General features: G+C 43.7%; 2 protein-coding genes across 5 annotated transcripts in view; one reads left to right on the forward strand and one right to left on the reverse strand.

Annotated features, from left to right (window-relative positions):
• Positions 1 to 5045, reverse strand: part of BEND6 (BEN domain containing 6) — a 24251-nt gene extending 19206 nt beyond the window's left edge. For 2 of the 4 annotated variants that reach the window (XM_064447880.1, XM_064447877.1), the window contains exons 1-2: positions 4382 to 4496; positions 2117 to 2283 (exon numbers count right to left, since the gene is read on the reverse strand). The gene's annotated coding sequence lies outside the window, so the exon portion shown is untranslated. Of the gene's footprint in view, positions 1 to 2116; positions 2284 to 4154; positions 4255 to 4381; positions 4497 to 4983 lie in introns of those variants that run through there. The other 2 variants (XM_064447879.1, XM_064447878.1) reach the window with 2 other exon arrangements.
• The window catches only part of DST (dystonin), a 316491-nt gene continuing 304041 nt past the window's right edge, over positions 4871 to 17320 (forward strand). The window contains exons 1-2 of the mRNA XM_064447871.1: positions 4871 to 5125; positions 5570 to 5604. Coding sequence (XP_064303941.1) covers positions 4945 to 5125; positions 5570 to 5604 — 216 coding nt within the window. The 5' untranslated portion in view covers positions 4871 to 4944. The remainder of the gene's footprint in view (positions 5126 to 5569; positions 5605 to 17320) is intronic.

Consider the following 17320-nt stretch of genomic DNA (forward strand, 5'->3'; position numbering starts at 1 on the left):
AGGCTCAAGATCAGGCTCTCTGTCTGCAAAGTCAAACTATGCCCATAGAATTCCTGCCAGCATTTTTCCAGCAACATTGTAAGCCGTGAGCGCACAACTGCATGGCTCAGACTCCATTCGATTTACATTCAATCTAATAAACCGAGAGAATCAAAACATGCAAGTTGTGTGAGTGGATGAACCTGCAAAATAAGGCTAATTACCTCTACATATATAAAGCAGGCAGAGTTTCGTTTTACATGGTCACCTAAGACACCTGCAGATGGTAAAATGTTCCAGTCATGAAGGGCTCTAGTCTGCAGCACTGGCATCACGCGGTTTGGTCTTGGGTAAATTGAACCACCTTTACAGTTTAGCTTCTCTTTTCAAAGTATCTGAAATAATAATACATATGTACCTAATTTCAAGGATATTGTGAAAATTAGCTAATGCTAGCGTGCCTTCCAAACACACAAAGCACTGTATGGAGCAAGCAATTTAACAAGCTTTGCAGAAAAGGAGTTGCAATAACCTTGCTGAAATTTAGAACAGAACATATCATTCACATAACATTTTTGTTTTAAATGTGACGTCTATATCAAGCTGGAAATGGTTAATCTTTCAGCTGAAGAATGTATTTTATAAGGTTTAATCAGCTACCAGAAAATCCCACAATATCATCTTGTACATCATGCTTAAAATGCTAGGAAGCACATTGAGGGCAGCGTGTAACCCATGGAGTAGAATATTGAGAGGGAAAGTCAATTATTTCATTGAATGAAGTTGACAATACCCAGAGACTATGCCATTTTCTGTATTTATTTTGCTTGCTTCTTTTGTTTTTACTGTATTTACTTTGGCCCCTCTTTGATTAGAAAAAACCCAAATATTTTGTTAAGAAGTATTAGATGATTAGAGAGCCCTTCTAACCAGTTAAGTAGTCATTTAAGCAGAATATTTTACTTAATTATAATTAATTAGTAGAAACACAGTCCTTAAAGGATACCTACATACCAGCGAAGAGGAATTGTCTTACCCTTTCACTTACTCAGCAACTCCTCTGGAATCGTATCATGTATCATCTCCTATTCTTATGCCCACATCACCAGATGTAGCACGTGACCCTTCTCTTTCGGCTCACTGATACAGGGAGTCTCACAATTGCAAAATGAGGTCTACGAGGCCTGAATCCGTAGGAGCAGAGCGGTGCCTTCTCAGAGTTGCTGAGTGCCCTTGAATCCCACAGCTCACATCAGAGGAAGTCAGCAGATCTCTGCAGACGTGGCTTCTCCACACAAAATACCATCATATTTTCTTTTTGTAACTTTTTGTTCTCCTTTCAGCCTAACCCGCTGTACTTAACTAGGATTTTTAGTTTATTTTAAAAAGAGTTGCTGAACCTCATGTAAATTATCAAGGAATACACACTAGTCCATAAACGGTACTGCAGTTCTACAGGAATACAGGGCAAGAGTAAGGGAAGAAAGTACCTCTGCCTTCAGCCTTGCTGGGCAAGACCGCTAAGTCAGAACAGGTTATCATGAGAGACTGGCTGAAGGAATATTTTAGGTCAACGCTGCCTTGCCTCCCTGCAGGAAGGCAGCTGCTGCTACAACATATTTCCTGCTCAACTCTTCCATTAAACTGCAGAAATTTGACACAATTTCCATGCTGTTCCCCGCCCTCAAGCAACGTGGGAAAAATAGGTAAACAACTGCCTTTGAGAGTGACTGCAGCCAGAGAAAGAGCCTCCCCTCCTGTCCTGTCCCTTTCCGCTGCAAGCATTTGCTCGTTGCCTTTTTACTGTGGAGTCTCTGAAGCTGCTCCCAAGCCTCCTGCCAAAAACTTCAGCTACGCCCATGACTCTGTCACTGCTCTGTTTCCCTGTGATCCCCATCAAAACAAGCACCTGCAGGGTGCTACCTCCCATCTTCTCACATCTCTGCAAAATTGCGGCCACACCGTGTGTACCCTGAAATGGCAGCAGCACCCATTAAATATTTCAGGGTCGAAGGCTGCCTTCAGAGCTTACAAGACTCTTCTGGGCTTGCTTCAGCCTCCAAGAACTTACATCTCTCTCTGTCCTGCCTTGCCATTCCACACACTTTTGCCACCATTAGTCTCAAGGCTTTGTTACCTTCTTTTACTTCCTCTTCTCTGAAATAGCTTCACCTCCTGGATTCTCCTTCTGAGGTCAAATCTCAGCTGAGAGCCAACAGTTTTGTTTGAACCTTCTCTCTTCATTCCTTTTCTCTTCTCTGTTTGTCATCCTTAAGATTTATGAAAAGTTCCCTGAAAAACATTCTGTAAAGAAGCTTAGGTTAAAAAGGCAATATATAGAAAACTTCATTTAATTAACCACACTACCAAACCCCACAGTATCTAACAAACACAGAGCAGTAATGAATATAGAGCAAGCCATAGAAGCAGTTTGGTATACATGTGAGACAGTTGACTCAGAAGCCTGGAGCAGTAGCTCTCTGAAAAAAATCACACATCAGCATTTCTTGTACTAAACTGCACTCTCTTTTGCATTTGAAAAAAAAAAAAAAGCAGTTGTCATGAAATTTATTATTATTATAGCCTTTTGGCAAAATATTATCCTCAAGACACCAATGAGCTCTAAGTCTTATAAGGGAAAAGCTATAAACCTTAAACTAACAAGCTAACTTAGAGATTTGGCTGTCAGATGTTCTCTATGCACTGCTTCACGATTGTGAAAATAACTGCTCCCTCTCAGGTCTCTGCAATTTACCGTGCAGTGCGTGCTGTGCTACATTTCCCCTACCATCCCATCCCGAAACAATAAATCAGCGCAGAGGGAAAGGTGTCGAAAAGTTTCCTCCTCCTGCACTCTACTGCAGTGAAGCACTGCAGCAGGGCAGCGCGCTGCCGGCAGGATCACACTGGTTTGTTTTGTGTTACGGTGAGGGAAGATGAACCCTTTGAATAATCTCCAGGTAATCTGCATTAAAACCATTTTACTGCAGTGTACTGCGGTATTAGGAAAGATTTCAATATTGCACCACGTGATGCAACACAGCCTCACAGCATTTGTCAGCTCCTGGGCAGCGAGGGAAAGCTTTAAATCAAAGGCTGCAGCGTAGCAACTTTCCATTGTACAAAGTAATACGGCAGGCGATTTTGGCTCCCTGTGTTGGCATGCAGCATGAAATGATACAAAATTCCCGGAATAAAATATTAGAGACCTAAATTTTTTTTTTTTCTTTCTTTATTTAGCCCCCCAACCTGGTATCAGGACAATCTTTCAATGAAAATGGATTTCCCTAACATTAAGGGTAAAGTGTTATGATGTTATTAGCTCAGTGATAAAAGAATTTTAGTATTCTAGCGATCTTTTTTCCTGTTCTTATTTAAGCTACCACAGATACATTTCCCTCTCTGTCCTTCCAGCTTATGTATTCTGTAGTTTAATTTAAATTTGCACATGCTTTTCTGGACAGTTTTATGGCAGCCACGTAAAGCAGTAACATTTCAACGTTATTCCGACGTTCCCGGAGATTTTCATTATTTCTATAAAGCTTCGGAAACGTGCCTCTCATTTATACACACGCATCAAAGAGGCATGAAATGAATTTCGTCCCGAATTAACCCTAACTTTTCCCCCAGTAACACAGGCAAACACAGTATTGCAAAATATTGTCTGGATACGTTTTCAGCATGTGATTTTTTTGTGTGTGTGTGTGTTTGGTAGCATGAGAGAGTTTAAAGCCGCATTTTCAAAGACCTCCGAAACAGTTTTTTTTAAAGCATGGACTGCCGTTAAAGTAACAGCTACCGAGGCAGTAACAGTGCCAGAGAGAAACTCGTCTTACTGCCCGCACCAGCGACCCGCACGGCGACGCGCCAGCCCCGGGGCAGGGGAGGCACGGGGACGGCCTCTGCTGCAGCGCGCTGCAGCTGACTGCAGTACGGGGGTACCTCGGCGGGGCTGCTCCGCAGCACCCGCGGCTGCGGCCAGCCCTGCGCCACCCAACTCCGCGGCGCCCACGCGGGCAGCGTCGCGCCCCGCGCGCGGACGACACGCCGCCGGTACACAAGCCCCGGACTCGGCGCGTGCCTCCACGCACGGCCCCGCGGGAAGGGGGTGCCGCTCCCTCCCGCGCCCACCGCCCCGCTCCCGGCACCACACGACGTCCCTCGTCACGATGTACCTGGTTAACGTTTCCCAAGCCCTGCGACACCTTTGCCACGGAACGGGCCGCAGTCGGCGCCCCGGCTCCGGGGTCTGCCCGCTCGGGAGCGGGCTGCGGGCCCCCCGCCCCCGCCGGCGCCCACGGACCTGCGCGGGCTGCCGCCGTCCCGCGCCTCGCCCCCTGGGGGTCCCCGCCCCGCGCGGGGAAGCCCCCTGCCTGTGTGTCCCCCTCCCCCTCCCCGGTACCTCGCAGCAGCCATTTTCCGCCTCCCTCTGCAGCGGCTCCAGCGCGTGATGTCACCGGCCGCCCCGGCCACGTCCCCGCAGCGGCGGGCTCCGCCGTGCCCCTTTCTCACTCCCTTCCGGCGACACCGGCGGCCGTACCCTCCTCCTCCTCCTCCCCCTCCCCCCCGCCCCGTGCCGCTGCTCCGCCCCGCCCAGCTCAGCCCCGCCCCGCCCCGCCCCGCCCGCCGCGCTCCTCGCTCCCGGCTGCCGCGCGGGTGCGGGGAGGGGGGGAAGCGGGAAAGACCCGCCGCAACCGTCGCCGCCACCGCGGTGGTCGCTGCTGAGTCACGGCCTGAATCTCATCCCGCACCTCCTCCTCCTCTCCCCGTCTCCGCCTCCGCCTCCCCCGCGCCGCCACCTCCCTCCCTCCTCCCGCAGCGCGGCGCCGGCGGCGATGCCCGCCCCGCTGGCTGGGGGAGAGGCTGCCCGCTGCCGCCGCCCGGCCCCCTCCCGGCTCTGCCCGGCCCCCCGCCGCCGCTCGCCGCAGACCCGCGGACGCCCAGGGGCAGCCGGGCGCTTGAGCCATGATCGCCGCGGCTTTCCTGGTGCTGCTGAGACCCTACAGCATCCAGTGCGCCCTCTTCTTGCTCCTGCTGCTGCTGGGGACCATCGCCACGATTTTATTCTTCTGCTGCTGGCACCGCAGGCTCCAGAAAGGGAGGCATCCCATCAAATCCGTCTTTTCAGGCCGCTCAAGGAGCCGAGGTAAGAGATGCTGCTTGTCCCCGGGGGCGCAGGGGGATGCCCCGGCCCCTCCCGCCGGCGGAGGGCCGCTCCGCCTCGGCTCAGCCGGGCGAAGGCTCGCAAGAAAATTCAAGCCGAGCCCAGGACTGCGGCAGCCTTGTCTCCACCCATCCCTTAGCGAAACCTCGGCCGGCGGGAGGGAGGTGAGGGGCTGGGACCCCCCCCCCCCCCCGCCCCCAAACCTCCAACCCTGCCCGGCCTCTCAAGTGCAGCAGAACTTTATGCTCAACTTCTTCCCCGTGAATTAAATATAAATGCCGGGCGGAGCTGCCAGGCGGGCCGGGAGAGCCGGAGCCCGCCCGGGAACGTGCGCTGAAGGGCGAGCGATGGGATCGAGCCGTTAGCCGGAGGGAAACCTGAGGCGGAGCTGGATGCAGCCTGTGTGTCTTTCTGCTTCCCTTCCAGATGCTGTCATGAGAACTCATCACTTTCGCTCTGAGGTAATTTATTTAGCACGCAATTTCAAGGTCAGAAGTTGTTCTATTTACCTGAGTACATATCGTTGTGGTCTTTTGTTAATGAAATCACGCAGCAAACTTTTCATTTTGCATGATATACGTAATGTCCTCTTTCATTCCTTGTTTTTTCCCCACGAAACGTCAACTCTTCATTCATATTGCCCTAACCGGCCTGCTGATCCGTGTCATTTCCAAAGCAAGGGGCTACTTTAAGAAAAGCTGTGCTTGCTGTACGTGCCAGACCTCCCTCTGTCCAGAAAGCAACCCCGAGCCCAGTTATTGACCACACTGTAAATATGTGCAGAGCTGGTCCGTTTTGCAACTGCAGAGCTTCCGCTCGCTTGCTTTGCTGCCAACCCTCACCTGCGCCTTGCTCCTCGTCAGGGAAGTTGCCCGCCCGGCTTGGACGCTGCCGCAGGAGATCCCAGAAGGATCCAGAGTACGAGCCTGCTTGGCGGGCGCCTCATTTCGTGACTCTGTATTCATAGGTCAGGGGGATGAAAGCATAACACAAAACCCCATTGCTTCTTAGGGATTCTGAACGAGGAGTAAAATTGCTGGGGAAAATATGGAAAACAATACTTGGTTTAGCATCCACTTTGTTTCCATGCTGCCTTGTAGAGCTCCTGTCTAGATATTTCTCTTGCCTGGTTTCCTGCTGTTGATTTAAGGCATATCTTCATGCCATTGCCTGCTACTCTGGAAGCCTTGAGAGAGAGTTTTGAGCTGATCTTTTGTTTTAAATTATCTGCATTTTTCTTTAGCCAGTTGTGGGTGAGGAAATTACCCAATTATGAGTAATGTTTTCAAAAGTGTGCATGGGATACATTTTTGTGACGTGGTTTGTATGGGCAATTAGTTTTAAACTCCTAACTGTTCTGAAATTTGTATGCACTATCACAGAAAGATAACATCAGGAGTGTCCAATCTTTAAACCATGAACAGTTTAGTTTTGTGTCTACAGAACAAGTGCTGCAGGAAAGTGAACAAACAAACCTGTCCCTGCAGGAGTCAAAAGATTTCTTTATGATTTACTTTCTCCAGTAACAAATACTTGGTTTCCATGTAAAATTCTCTCACCCTTGAGCTTAAATAAAGATGAAGTTTAATGCGTTACGCCCTTTTGAAATACATGTCATCCTGCACGGCGACTCTTAAAAGGGAAGCTTGCAAAGTGACTGATTTATTTTTATCAATCCAGCATGTGGTTGTTTGCATGTCACCCAGTTAGAAGGAGATACATTAAAAATATTTCCTAGGACTTTTCATTTACTGAAACGTGCTGGAATAAACCAATAAGAACTGTTATATTCTTTCATAATTTTCTTCATTTTGTTTAGACAGAATAACGCCACAGCTAATGGTCTAAACTGCCCTTTTCAGTAAGTGGTGGAGCTGTTTTCCCCTTTGTTATCTGATTATAGACTTTCAATTCTTAAGAGAAAACGATGACTCATTTGACATCATTAAATTTTCATTTTCCAATTTTTTCAAGTAAAACCTTATTTTAATGAATCTAACTGCACTGATGAATAACGAATTACAGGCATACTCCCATGAAAATATCAGCAGCATTATCTGAAACAGAATTTGACATTCTCATTCTATATCAGCGCCAAACATGATGTGCTTCCAACTTCAAAAAGATGTTGATGAAAGCAAAGCACGATACATGAAAATATGGGCTTTGCATAATTCCCCCCCTCCACCCAAAATGAACATAACATCTCAACTTCAAGTTTTAGCGCACAAGGTCTGTCTGCTGGCTTCTGCTATGCTTAGTTGTTTGTCACGTGCAGTTATAAATGGTGTTTCCGAATGATAATAGAAGATAATGAAAAGTAGGTTGATAGTAAATAGCGGTGGGTTGGCATTCATCTCCTGAAAGCTGGGTTCAAATCCAACCTACACGTGAGGATGCAGGTGGTCTAGTGGCAGCGCAGAGAGAATGATAATTGCCCCATCTACAGAACGGTTGGCAATTCCTGCATGCTTGGCTGCCTGCCAGGGAAGCTGTATATTTGGAAAAATAGATGGGTAGCAATTTTATGTTGAGGTTCTTTGCCAGAGCCACAGCTCTCACGGTGCGTGCCTACGTTGTCTTTGTCTATGTACAGTGAGAACTCTTTAACCCCTTTCCTTTAGTACTGAACCCCACATGAAAAAACAAGACACCATACTATGGGAGGGTAAATACTAAATTTGAAAACGTATTTGTGATCCTTATCAGCTCTTCTCTTCTGATTTTTATATGCTGCTGGTGAATTGAATCCACAAATAGTTCGTCTGGTTTTGTGGGTCTTGATTTTGAATGTCTCTGCAAAGCATGCCTCATTATTATACTGCAAAAGTCTATGCAGATATTACTCATTATAGAATGAACTTAAACACTTGACCCCCTGCCTCTAAATGAGGTAAATTTGCATGAATCGTTATGAATATAAAGCAGGTTAAAGTCTGTCTTTGTTAGAGGTGCTTCAAAACAGGAAAATTAACCAGCGAGAAGATTTGAGAGTTTCCTGAGATAATACAGGGGTGTTTCTGCCTCCCCACTAACATTCATTTACTACCATCTGAAGCTTGTCAGGTCTATTTTTTGGATACATTTTTTTATTGCAGTCCTTTAAGTCCATTATGACCATAACTGCTCTTAAGATTCCCTCCACTGATACTCCATGCAGTCACATAGGAATCGCACCCAGAATAGTTAATGTTTCTAATCTGAGGGAGACCTAGATATGCCATGGCTGTAAAAAGAAAACAAGTCAATTTCCAACAGAAATATTCATTGCTTACATGACAAATCTGCCTTTGATGTAGCTATTCGCACTATTCTTTATTTTGGGAATCAGTGTGGAAATGTCTGTGCTCACCAAAACCACACCAAAGTAACAGTATTACTCGGTGAGTTTTACCATAGTAGCAACTATGTGTTTTTTTATTATTATTATTCCTTGTATATTCAAAAATTTGAATGTTATCAGTGATTCAGTGGCTTATTTTTTCTTGTGCTTTCTGTAGAAGTTTGTTTTTTCATGAAGTACAGGAATTTTCTCTGAGTACTTCGAGGGCTTGGGCTTGATGCATTGAAATGAATACGGTGTTGCTACTTCTGGTGATTTAAATTTATTTCTGAATCAGTTTTCTTTATTGTCTAAACCTCTGGAGTCATGGGATTATATGAGATTTTTACCTTTCAGTTAAAAAGGAAGTAAGCTGCTAGCCCTTAGGCTGGAAGGAATTAATCCAAATGGTATAATGCTTAAAATCTTACGATATGGGTGTAAGGACTGTTGAAAAGGAAGGTTCTCATTCAGGATTTTTAAATGGTGTTTTTTAATGAGATTGTGAAGGGAAGTTTGTGCTAATTACTAAACCAGTAGTTGATGGTTTTCACATTACTGGGAAAAAAAATCACCAGATTTATAAATTTTCTCTGAATTTTTCTCGAGCTTTACATTTTTCTCTTATCCTACCTTTTAAATTAGAAATAGTGTGATCTCTAGAACTGAAGGTATCAGTGTCAGTGGGTATTTATTTATCTTTTTGTATTTATTTGATTTTTGGCTCATATATTTTGGACAAGTTTCCTGCAAATGCTTCCACAGAGACCTAAAGGTATAAACCTGCTAGGAAGCAAATCTGTAGAAGTGTTACAGTCCACTGTAAATTCTGGCTTCACATAACCCAGGTGCATGTCTGGTGGGACTAGACACACAGTAAGGCAAACAGGAGTTGACACTTCATGGAAAGACTCTTTGGGAGGGCTGGCAGCATGTATTAACCACAGCTGTAGCAAAGGAATAACATTTGGTCATTTGAGTTTTGCAGACCCCTCCTTTTCTTTTTAGTACACTGAACAGTCACTACAGGGTTATATATATTCAGTCTATTGTTGTGACAAGATGGGTAGTGAAATAGGTCACCCAAGACTGATGACAATTTTAAGGGCAAATGAATTTGCTAAATCATCCATTATGGTACAATGGATGTAAAACTATAGTATGACTGTCTCTGGTAAATGTATATATTGACTTTGCCAACAATTGATGCTCAGAAAAAGTGTTCATAAATCTATCCCAAAGCATACCTTTGCCATAATCGTCCCCCTTCTGAGGCAGATTGTGAGACAGTTGCCTAAAAATACAGTTCTAAAAATCTTACAAAACAATAATGACTAGTCTTTGAAGAGTTTCACCATAATTCATCCTGAGCATTGCAGAGTTATTTATAAATTGCTCCAGATATGTACAGCTCCAGTGAAAAGAGAAATCAGCAGACCCTCCAAGCTGAATTTGTGTCTTCTGTTTGATTGGAGGGAGTGCATTCAAGGAGCAACAGAAACGTACAGGACTAACCAGAACAATACAGTCATTCACCTATTCAAAGGATGCCTCTTTGTCTTTGCAGAGCTGAATCAGCCTGAAAATATTTTACCTTTGTGTTTCACATGCTTTCCCCCCAGGATGTTTAAACTGTTTTTCCATTAGCTGTCTAAGAGTTAAGAAACAGGTTCAAGGGAAAATAAATCTAAGACAAAAATAAATTGTTTTCTTAGATGTATGAAAGCACTTATGTGCAGGAATGAATGGAGAGTTATAAATACAGATTGCAGTGTATAAGGACAAATCCTTCTATCCTTTTTTCATAACATGTCCAGTAATGTGTCCCCGACAGAGTGTGTTACCCTGAGCTTTTACATGGCAAACTAGGTACCACTGAGATTCTGCTTACTGTATGTCATCTGTCCGTCACTGTCAGCTTTATTCACTGCAGTGCTGCCTTTAGATAGCCTAGCAAGCATAGGTCTATGCTGAGAAGCGGCCTGTTTGGTAATTGTATGACAAAATATATGGCAATTCCCTGGTTGCTGCAGCAAGACGGCTTGGGTTCCTGAGCTAACTCCAGAGTTAACTCAGGTACCTTTACTCTGTACTACAGTGTAGTGTAGAAATACCCTCTATATTTCTATGGCCATCTGGTTGCCTGCATCTCTCTTTATTCTGACATCCAGCAGTCTGCAGAGCACTGAAATGCTGAGGAGATCTCCTCCTAGATCTGTCAGTCAAGTACTGACGTTGTGCCACGGTCCACATTGATGGGTAAGGCATGGTCTCAATACACTGTATATTGGGACCTGCATTATAGATGAACACATCCTCACAGTTCTCTTAACAGCGTGGGGACAACCCCTGCATAAAGATCTGCTACATAATAAATGTTCTTACTATTTAGTTTCCCATTAATTTAGTTAAGTCAACAACCTCTTAGCTATCATGTAAGTATTCACATATTCAGGCTTCTCAGTATCTACTGTTATCTCTGGAAATGTGTATTTTAGATGAGGTTGCAGCATCAGTTATGTTGTATGCCAGTTTACAGTGCACGTTCCTGGCGCACACAAGCAGCTGCTTGCAAGCAAGCAGAGCCCTGGTTTCAAGGGGATCCGGGTGGGTCAAGGCTTGTTGCCATTGTACACATGTACAGAATGTGAGCTTCTAGCTACTGTTAGAAACTATCCTCAGATTGAAACTGCGAATTAAAATAGCTGAGGTTGTACTGTGGTGAGCATATGTATTACCACATCTGCTACAGAAACTGTTCTTAGACAGAAAAGGTCACACAGGGATCCGTAGATCTCATATGGCTCAGAAAAGCTTAACCATTCACACTGATTTCTCAGTTACTGTGGTTAGATTATTAGGGTGACAGATCAGGTTGTGGAAGCCCCTTCAGAAACAGCTCAGCACTTTAGGCTGAGGCTATTAAATGAAAGCACTGCATGAACAGGGTAGTACAACCCCTGGGGCTATTTCTGCTCCTGGGCTATTACATGTGTTTTCCTAGGGCATGGGAATGTCACTCATGCTCTCTTCCGCTCCCATTTTTTTAAGGAGAGGCATCTTGGGTGTGCTATGGAAGAACCACGCAGGGCACAGGGTGAAGTTGCCTCACTGTTTTCGTACAGGAACCAATTCAGCTGAGCTGGGCTATTGGGCCTGGCTGTGTCAAACTTGAGCAGGTACTATCCAGAGCCACGGCCTCTCAGCCTGCCCTCTGTGCTTGGTGGTCCGGAGGGGTCTCAGGCTCTGAGGAGAGCATGCTTGGGCCCCTCCAACATCCCTGGGCAAGGACTCGGCACTGTGTTGCAGAGATGCTTGAGCAGGTCGTCATGCCCGCAGCTGATACGGCCGATCTTGACTTAGTGCTCACAAAGCTGTCTGGTTTTGAGCCAATTCCTTGTGCTTCTTGTTCACCTGTGAGCCTGGGTACCTGTTATCTGGGTTCTTCTGCTGTCCAAAGTGTCTGAGCCCCTGCTGTGCTCTCTTGTGCCCTAATGCCTTGCGTCAAGGAGAATCAGTGGTTTGCTGTTCCTGACTCATCAGCGGGAATGAAACATGAGTTATGGCTCAAGTGTGAAAACACTACATCAGCTATAGAAACTAACTGCAGTTGACATTTGGGCAAAGGCACATTTCTTGCAAGTTGTGCCAATGTCCTTATCACCCCTGTCCACTCGGCTGCTTAAATACAGCACTTGGCTTCAGGGTGGCAGGGTAAATAGTAGAGCAGGCTGGAAATGAAACAAACTTCTTACAAGATTTCATTTATGATTATCTAAATCGATAGTGCTAACTACACTGAAATGCATAATCATGTCAGATTGAGGCATTGTATTTATGTCCTTCTTTGTTCTAGAGAGAACAAAATGATACAACTAGGTCGAGGCATCATTCCCTTCTGATCTGCTGCCGCTACCTTCCTGCACGTAAAGTGCAGCCAGAATCGGAAAGTGACTTGGCAAAACCAGCATCTTCTTACACAGCAAGATAAGCTCGCTGTAAGCATTTACAGTTTATAGTCTGCAGAGCTGCTCAGCTGACCTAGTGTAGGTGTTTGCTTCAGGATGAGCTGAACAGTTCTTCAAACCTCACTGAATGTATTGACTAAATTTTTCATTGGCTATAACGGGAACTTACACTAGTAGCTCCTGAAGGAGAGACGCCTTCCGATATCTTGTTGGTATCTGAACCTAGGCATCTTAATAGATATCTGAATTCCACCCTAGGTATCTTCTTTTATATATACCTGTTAAGTCTCTCATCACTTACGCATCTGTTTTATGCTTGACCCATCTTCACATGAGGTGGCATAAGTTCTCTCACCGGTTTGCACTTCAAGCACGCTGGACAGAGGAGAGTCATGTCTCTGTACTAGATGTTGGGCAGCACTTATGTGGTTTAGCAATCCATGTGTTAGTTCTTATTCTCCTTCTTACTGTATTTTTAATATTTAAAGTTAATTCCTTATGGCAGATTCTTGATGTATACTGTACACTGCCCAAGCTGAGGAGAAGTGATGAGAGGGAAAACAGAGGAAGCAGGGGTTGAAGAGGGACATGCTTGGGGAATGTACTAGTACATTCTAAATTAAACTTTCCCTTGCAGACCACTCATCAAGCAGTACTCTGATTTATTTTTGTTCTTAAATAATTGTTCCGTTCCTACTGTAGGCTTGCAGTGCCCAGAGGTAACAGGGAAGGAACTGGGATAAGCCATTGCAAAGGCAAGGCGGCTGTGCGGGGTTGCAAGCCTTCTTGTCAGGGGATGATAGGACTGCTTGGAGAACAGGGCAGCTTCTGAGGTTTATATATTTAGACAGGAAGGAGTATTTAAAGGGTATCTTGAAGCATGACTAGGGATGCTATTTGCTTACACATCATCAGATTTTCCTAGTGTTACATACAGCTTACCTGCTTTCATAGGAATCCCAACCTTATGACAGGAAAAACCAAACACATTGTGTAAAACAACAGTGTAGTGCAGCATGGGTTATTAAAAACTGTATTCTAAGTTCACATCTAAACCCTGGGTTCACACAAGGGCTCGTATATCTACACTTGGGGGCCTGCTTTGGAACTGGAAAACAGGTTATTGATGTTGTCTTTCATGAACTTGATTGGAAAAGTAATCTTGTTCAGGTTATGTAAAAGACAATTGCTTTTAATCCCTTGGAATGTGTGGACTTACCTTGGAATATGACACATGCCAAATCACAGTCTTCAATCTGAGAAGTGGTTCCAGCACTGCTTAGAGTTTAGGTTTTAGAAGATAAGAATAATATCTCCTAAAATAAACATAAGGCATGCAAAGAAGCATCAGTGAAAGCTTGTTAATGAGGGAGTTGAATGAGAAATTGAATGTAAAATCTTACATTTGATATTTTAAATCTTGATTCAGTTCTTTATAGGAGTAATCCTTAGCTAAGATTAAAAAAGATAAAGAGAACCACACACACAAAAAAAGTTGCAGTCTATTTTTTGAGACCTGGTAGAACCAAAAAGGAACAAATGCAGTTGCTTCCTCCTCTTGCATTTGTGAAGTAGTATATTGAATGAGTATAGGTAATCTTCCTGCTATAGAAAACTAAGACCTAGCTTTAATTAGCAATCTTTACTATTAGAGAGGATATATAAGTAGTTTGGAGGACTTAGGTTGAATCCTGGATTTTGTGTTGAACTTGCTGAACTGACAGTTAAATAAACGTTGTGGGGTCTTTTTTGTTTCGTTGTAAAATGACGATATTTGGGATGGAAGTCGCTATGGGAGAAGAAGGGAGATAATGCAATCTTGATCTCTTTTTAATTTAAAACTGTTCTTACAATGCAGATGCATATATACATACAACATTTATATGTGCAACAGAAAGACTCAAATGTCTCTCAGCATGCTGGGGAATTTGATACAATAAAGTTATTTAATTAAACCTGCCTTTTTAGTTCAAGTAGGTACTTCAACTACAGGGTTTAATTCTATTTCAGCCTGTCTGCAAAACAGCTAAGAACTCTGGCATCTTGAGAATGGTTTTGATACTACGCATACTAATGTCTCCAGGCCCTAAAATGTTATAGGTTGCATATACATGAAGGTTTCCAAGCTTTAAACAGGCAGTAACTGACAATTCAAAGACTGTTTCTTGAGGCCATTAATTGACAATGGTAATAGATGACAGTTCTCATGTATATACAATCACTGTCAAAAACCTTAAAAGCAAGCACATGAAGTTGGATATCCTGTCTGAGCTTCTGTTGGCTTTGATATTCATTAGTGCACCTGCAAAAGTGCATTTAATCTATGGGACTTACTCAAATATCTGTAAAGGCATTTGCAAAACCAGTTGAGTTCTGTTGTCATTCCTCTTAATGTGATGAATTGTAGCTTTATACTAGCTAGGGTTTTTTCTGTGGTTTACTGAAGTTCTGCCAGAAGGTAAACTGGGCTGCAGGCCAGTGTCCACTGAAGTTAATACAAAGATTTCTCTTGACTTCAGCTGGATATCAGGTAAGACTTGTTGGAGAACAAGTCTTATGAGGAGTGGCTGAGGGAGCTGGGGCTGTTTAGCCTGGAGAAGAGGAGAGGAGACCTTATTGGTCTCTACAACTACCTGAAAGGAGGTTGTAGTGAGGTGGGTGTTGGTCTCTTCTCCCAAGTTACTAGCGATAGAATGAGAGGAAATGGCCTCAAGCTGCATTGGGAGGTTTAGACTGGATATTAGGAAAAATTTCTTCACTGAAAGAGTGGTCAGGCATTGGAACAGGCTGCCCAGAGAGATGGTGGAGTCACCATCCCCGGAGGTGTTCAAAAGACGCGTAGACGTGGCACTTCAGGGCATGGCTTAGGGGGCATGGTGGTGGTGGGTTGATGGTTGGATTTGATGATCGTAGAGGCCTTTTCCAACCTTAATGATTCTATGATTCTATAATGCACTCTTACTTCTCTTGAAGTTAATGTTTAGTGACTCTGAAAACACATACTTACTGGAAAGGTTGGGTTCCAAGATTAGAATTCCAACATCCAATATATTCTACATCAAGTACTTGCCCACTGGAAAAAAATAAAGAATGAATATGGTTTCTTACCAAGTGTAAAAATAATAGATAAGGTATAATGAAGGCACTAGTAGAAACTAGAATGGTGAGGAAGAGGATCTGGTGAGTTAATGCAATCACATGTTGAAAGAATGGAGGAGTCAAAGATTTATGTCACCAAAGCAATAATGCACACATGGGATAGAATTTATGTACTTATATGGTGCTATTAATGTATCAAAGAATTAAAAAGAAATACAGAAAAAACTAAGAAAGTGAAAGAAAAAGGTTCAACATGTTATCCAGAATGTCCTCATCTGTAAATAAAAAAGCAAAAGTTAGACAAATTTTTTGGGAAGTTTCAAAATCATGTTTTTTATATTAATGAATGGGCTAGGAATGGGAATAGGCAAAAACATAACAAGGTTTGCAGAGTATCACATACTTGGTTATCAGATACCAGACCACACTGAAGAAATTGTGAAGAATGGGGCAAATGAATACACACAATGTACATAAATGCAAGGCCGGGTATATTACAGAGAAAAGTTGTTTATCCGCTTTATTAATTTTTAAGTGTATGGTCTCCCAAAAGGGCCTTTTGAATGACTCTTGACAATTCAGTGAAGACTTCTTTCAGATGTATAGCCTGATCAGAAAAGAAGATGGGATGAGAAATATTTAAACAGAACAGAAAAACATGCTATACTATTATATATATCAGTAATACAAGCTTATAAGACTGCTGTGCTGAATTTTGGGGATCCAGCAAGAGTGAGGTCTGTGAGTAAGGACACGTAAAACTCTCACAAAAAATAGTTATGGAAGACACTGGAATTATTTCATGTAGAAGCAATAAAATAAAAGGAAATTTGATTATAAAATATATACGGAATGATGAATCTGTCTTGAAGGCAGACCAAAACCTAGTCATCATGGGTCTGATCCATCCTATCTAATTTTGGATACTTACAGTGTAGATATCTGTTAGTGAAGTAGTCAGCTTGAGCCCCCTTCATGGCCAGTGGAGGAAAATGGGAGCTGTTAGGGAATGGTTCATCTGACCTGCTGACTTCAGTGGCTCGAACGGGAACCCAGGGAGAGGAGGTCTGCTGAGCTTTGGTCAGAGGAATCGCACACTGTGTTTCTATACACAAGAAATCACTCACTGAATCAGAGATGTGAAGTTAAAATTTGGCTGGATAAGAAGATATTTTATTAAAGAACCTCATACTGTGGAAGTAATTTTACACAACCACTGGGTTGCGCACTCTGGGATGTAGCGCCCAGGCTTGCAACATTCATCGTTGGTTTGGGTGTAAAGATAGACACAACAGGTCCTTTCAGTATTACCACACTTCATTCCAGGAAATAAAGCACTTTTAGAGAAGACATAGAATGATTAGACACAAAGATGAATTTCAGCTAAAAGAGGCTGATTTCCCCAGCCTCCTTCCAAAGACAAAAAATCCCCCTTGAGAGTAGGTGAGCGAGGCTTTGGCTCTGCACTGGCCTCCAGAGACATCACTCTATTCCCACTGGCTGTAGAGGATGATTAGGAAGATTAATCTTCTTGGATTCAGGCTAACTAGGAGGATGTGCATGGATGGTTTTGGAGAGAAGATAATCCCTGTTTGCCTCGTCTTCCTCCGTACTATCTAAAACTGGTTCTGGTGGTCACTTGAGTTGCTTCTTTAAAGAAAAATACCTCACAGTGTAAATTTTGTGCTCTTTGTGCAGTTATTTTAGTATTTAGAAGAAAGCAGATTTTCTAAAAATACATATTTGAAGTCTTATTTGTTTGGTTTACCTTATGTCAAAATTGTACAG

Source organism: Phalacrocorax carbo, chromosome 3 (genome assembly GCF_963921805.1).
Source record: "Phalacrocorax carbo chromosome 3, bPhaCar2.1, whole genome shotgun sequence".
NCBI lineage: Eukaryota > Metazoa > Chordata > Aves > Suliformes > Phalacrocoracidae > Phalacrocorax > Phalacrocorax carbo.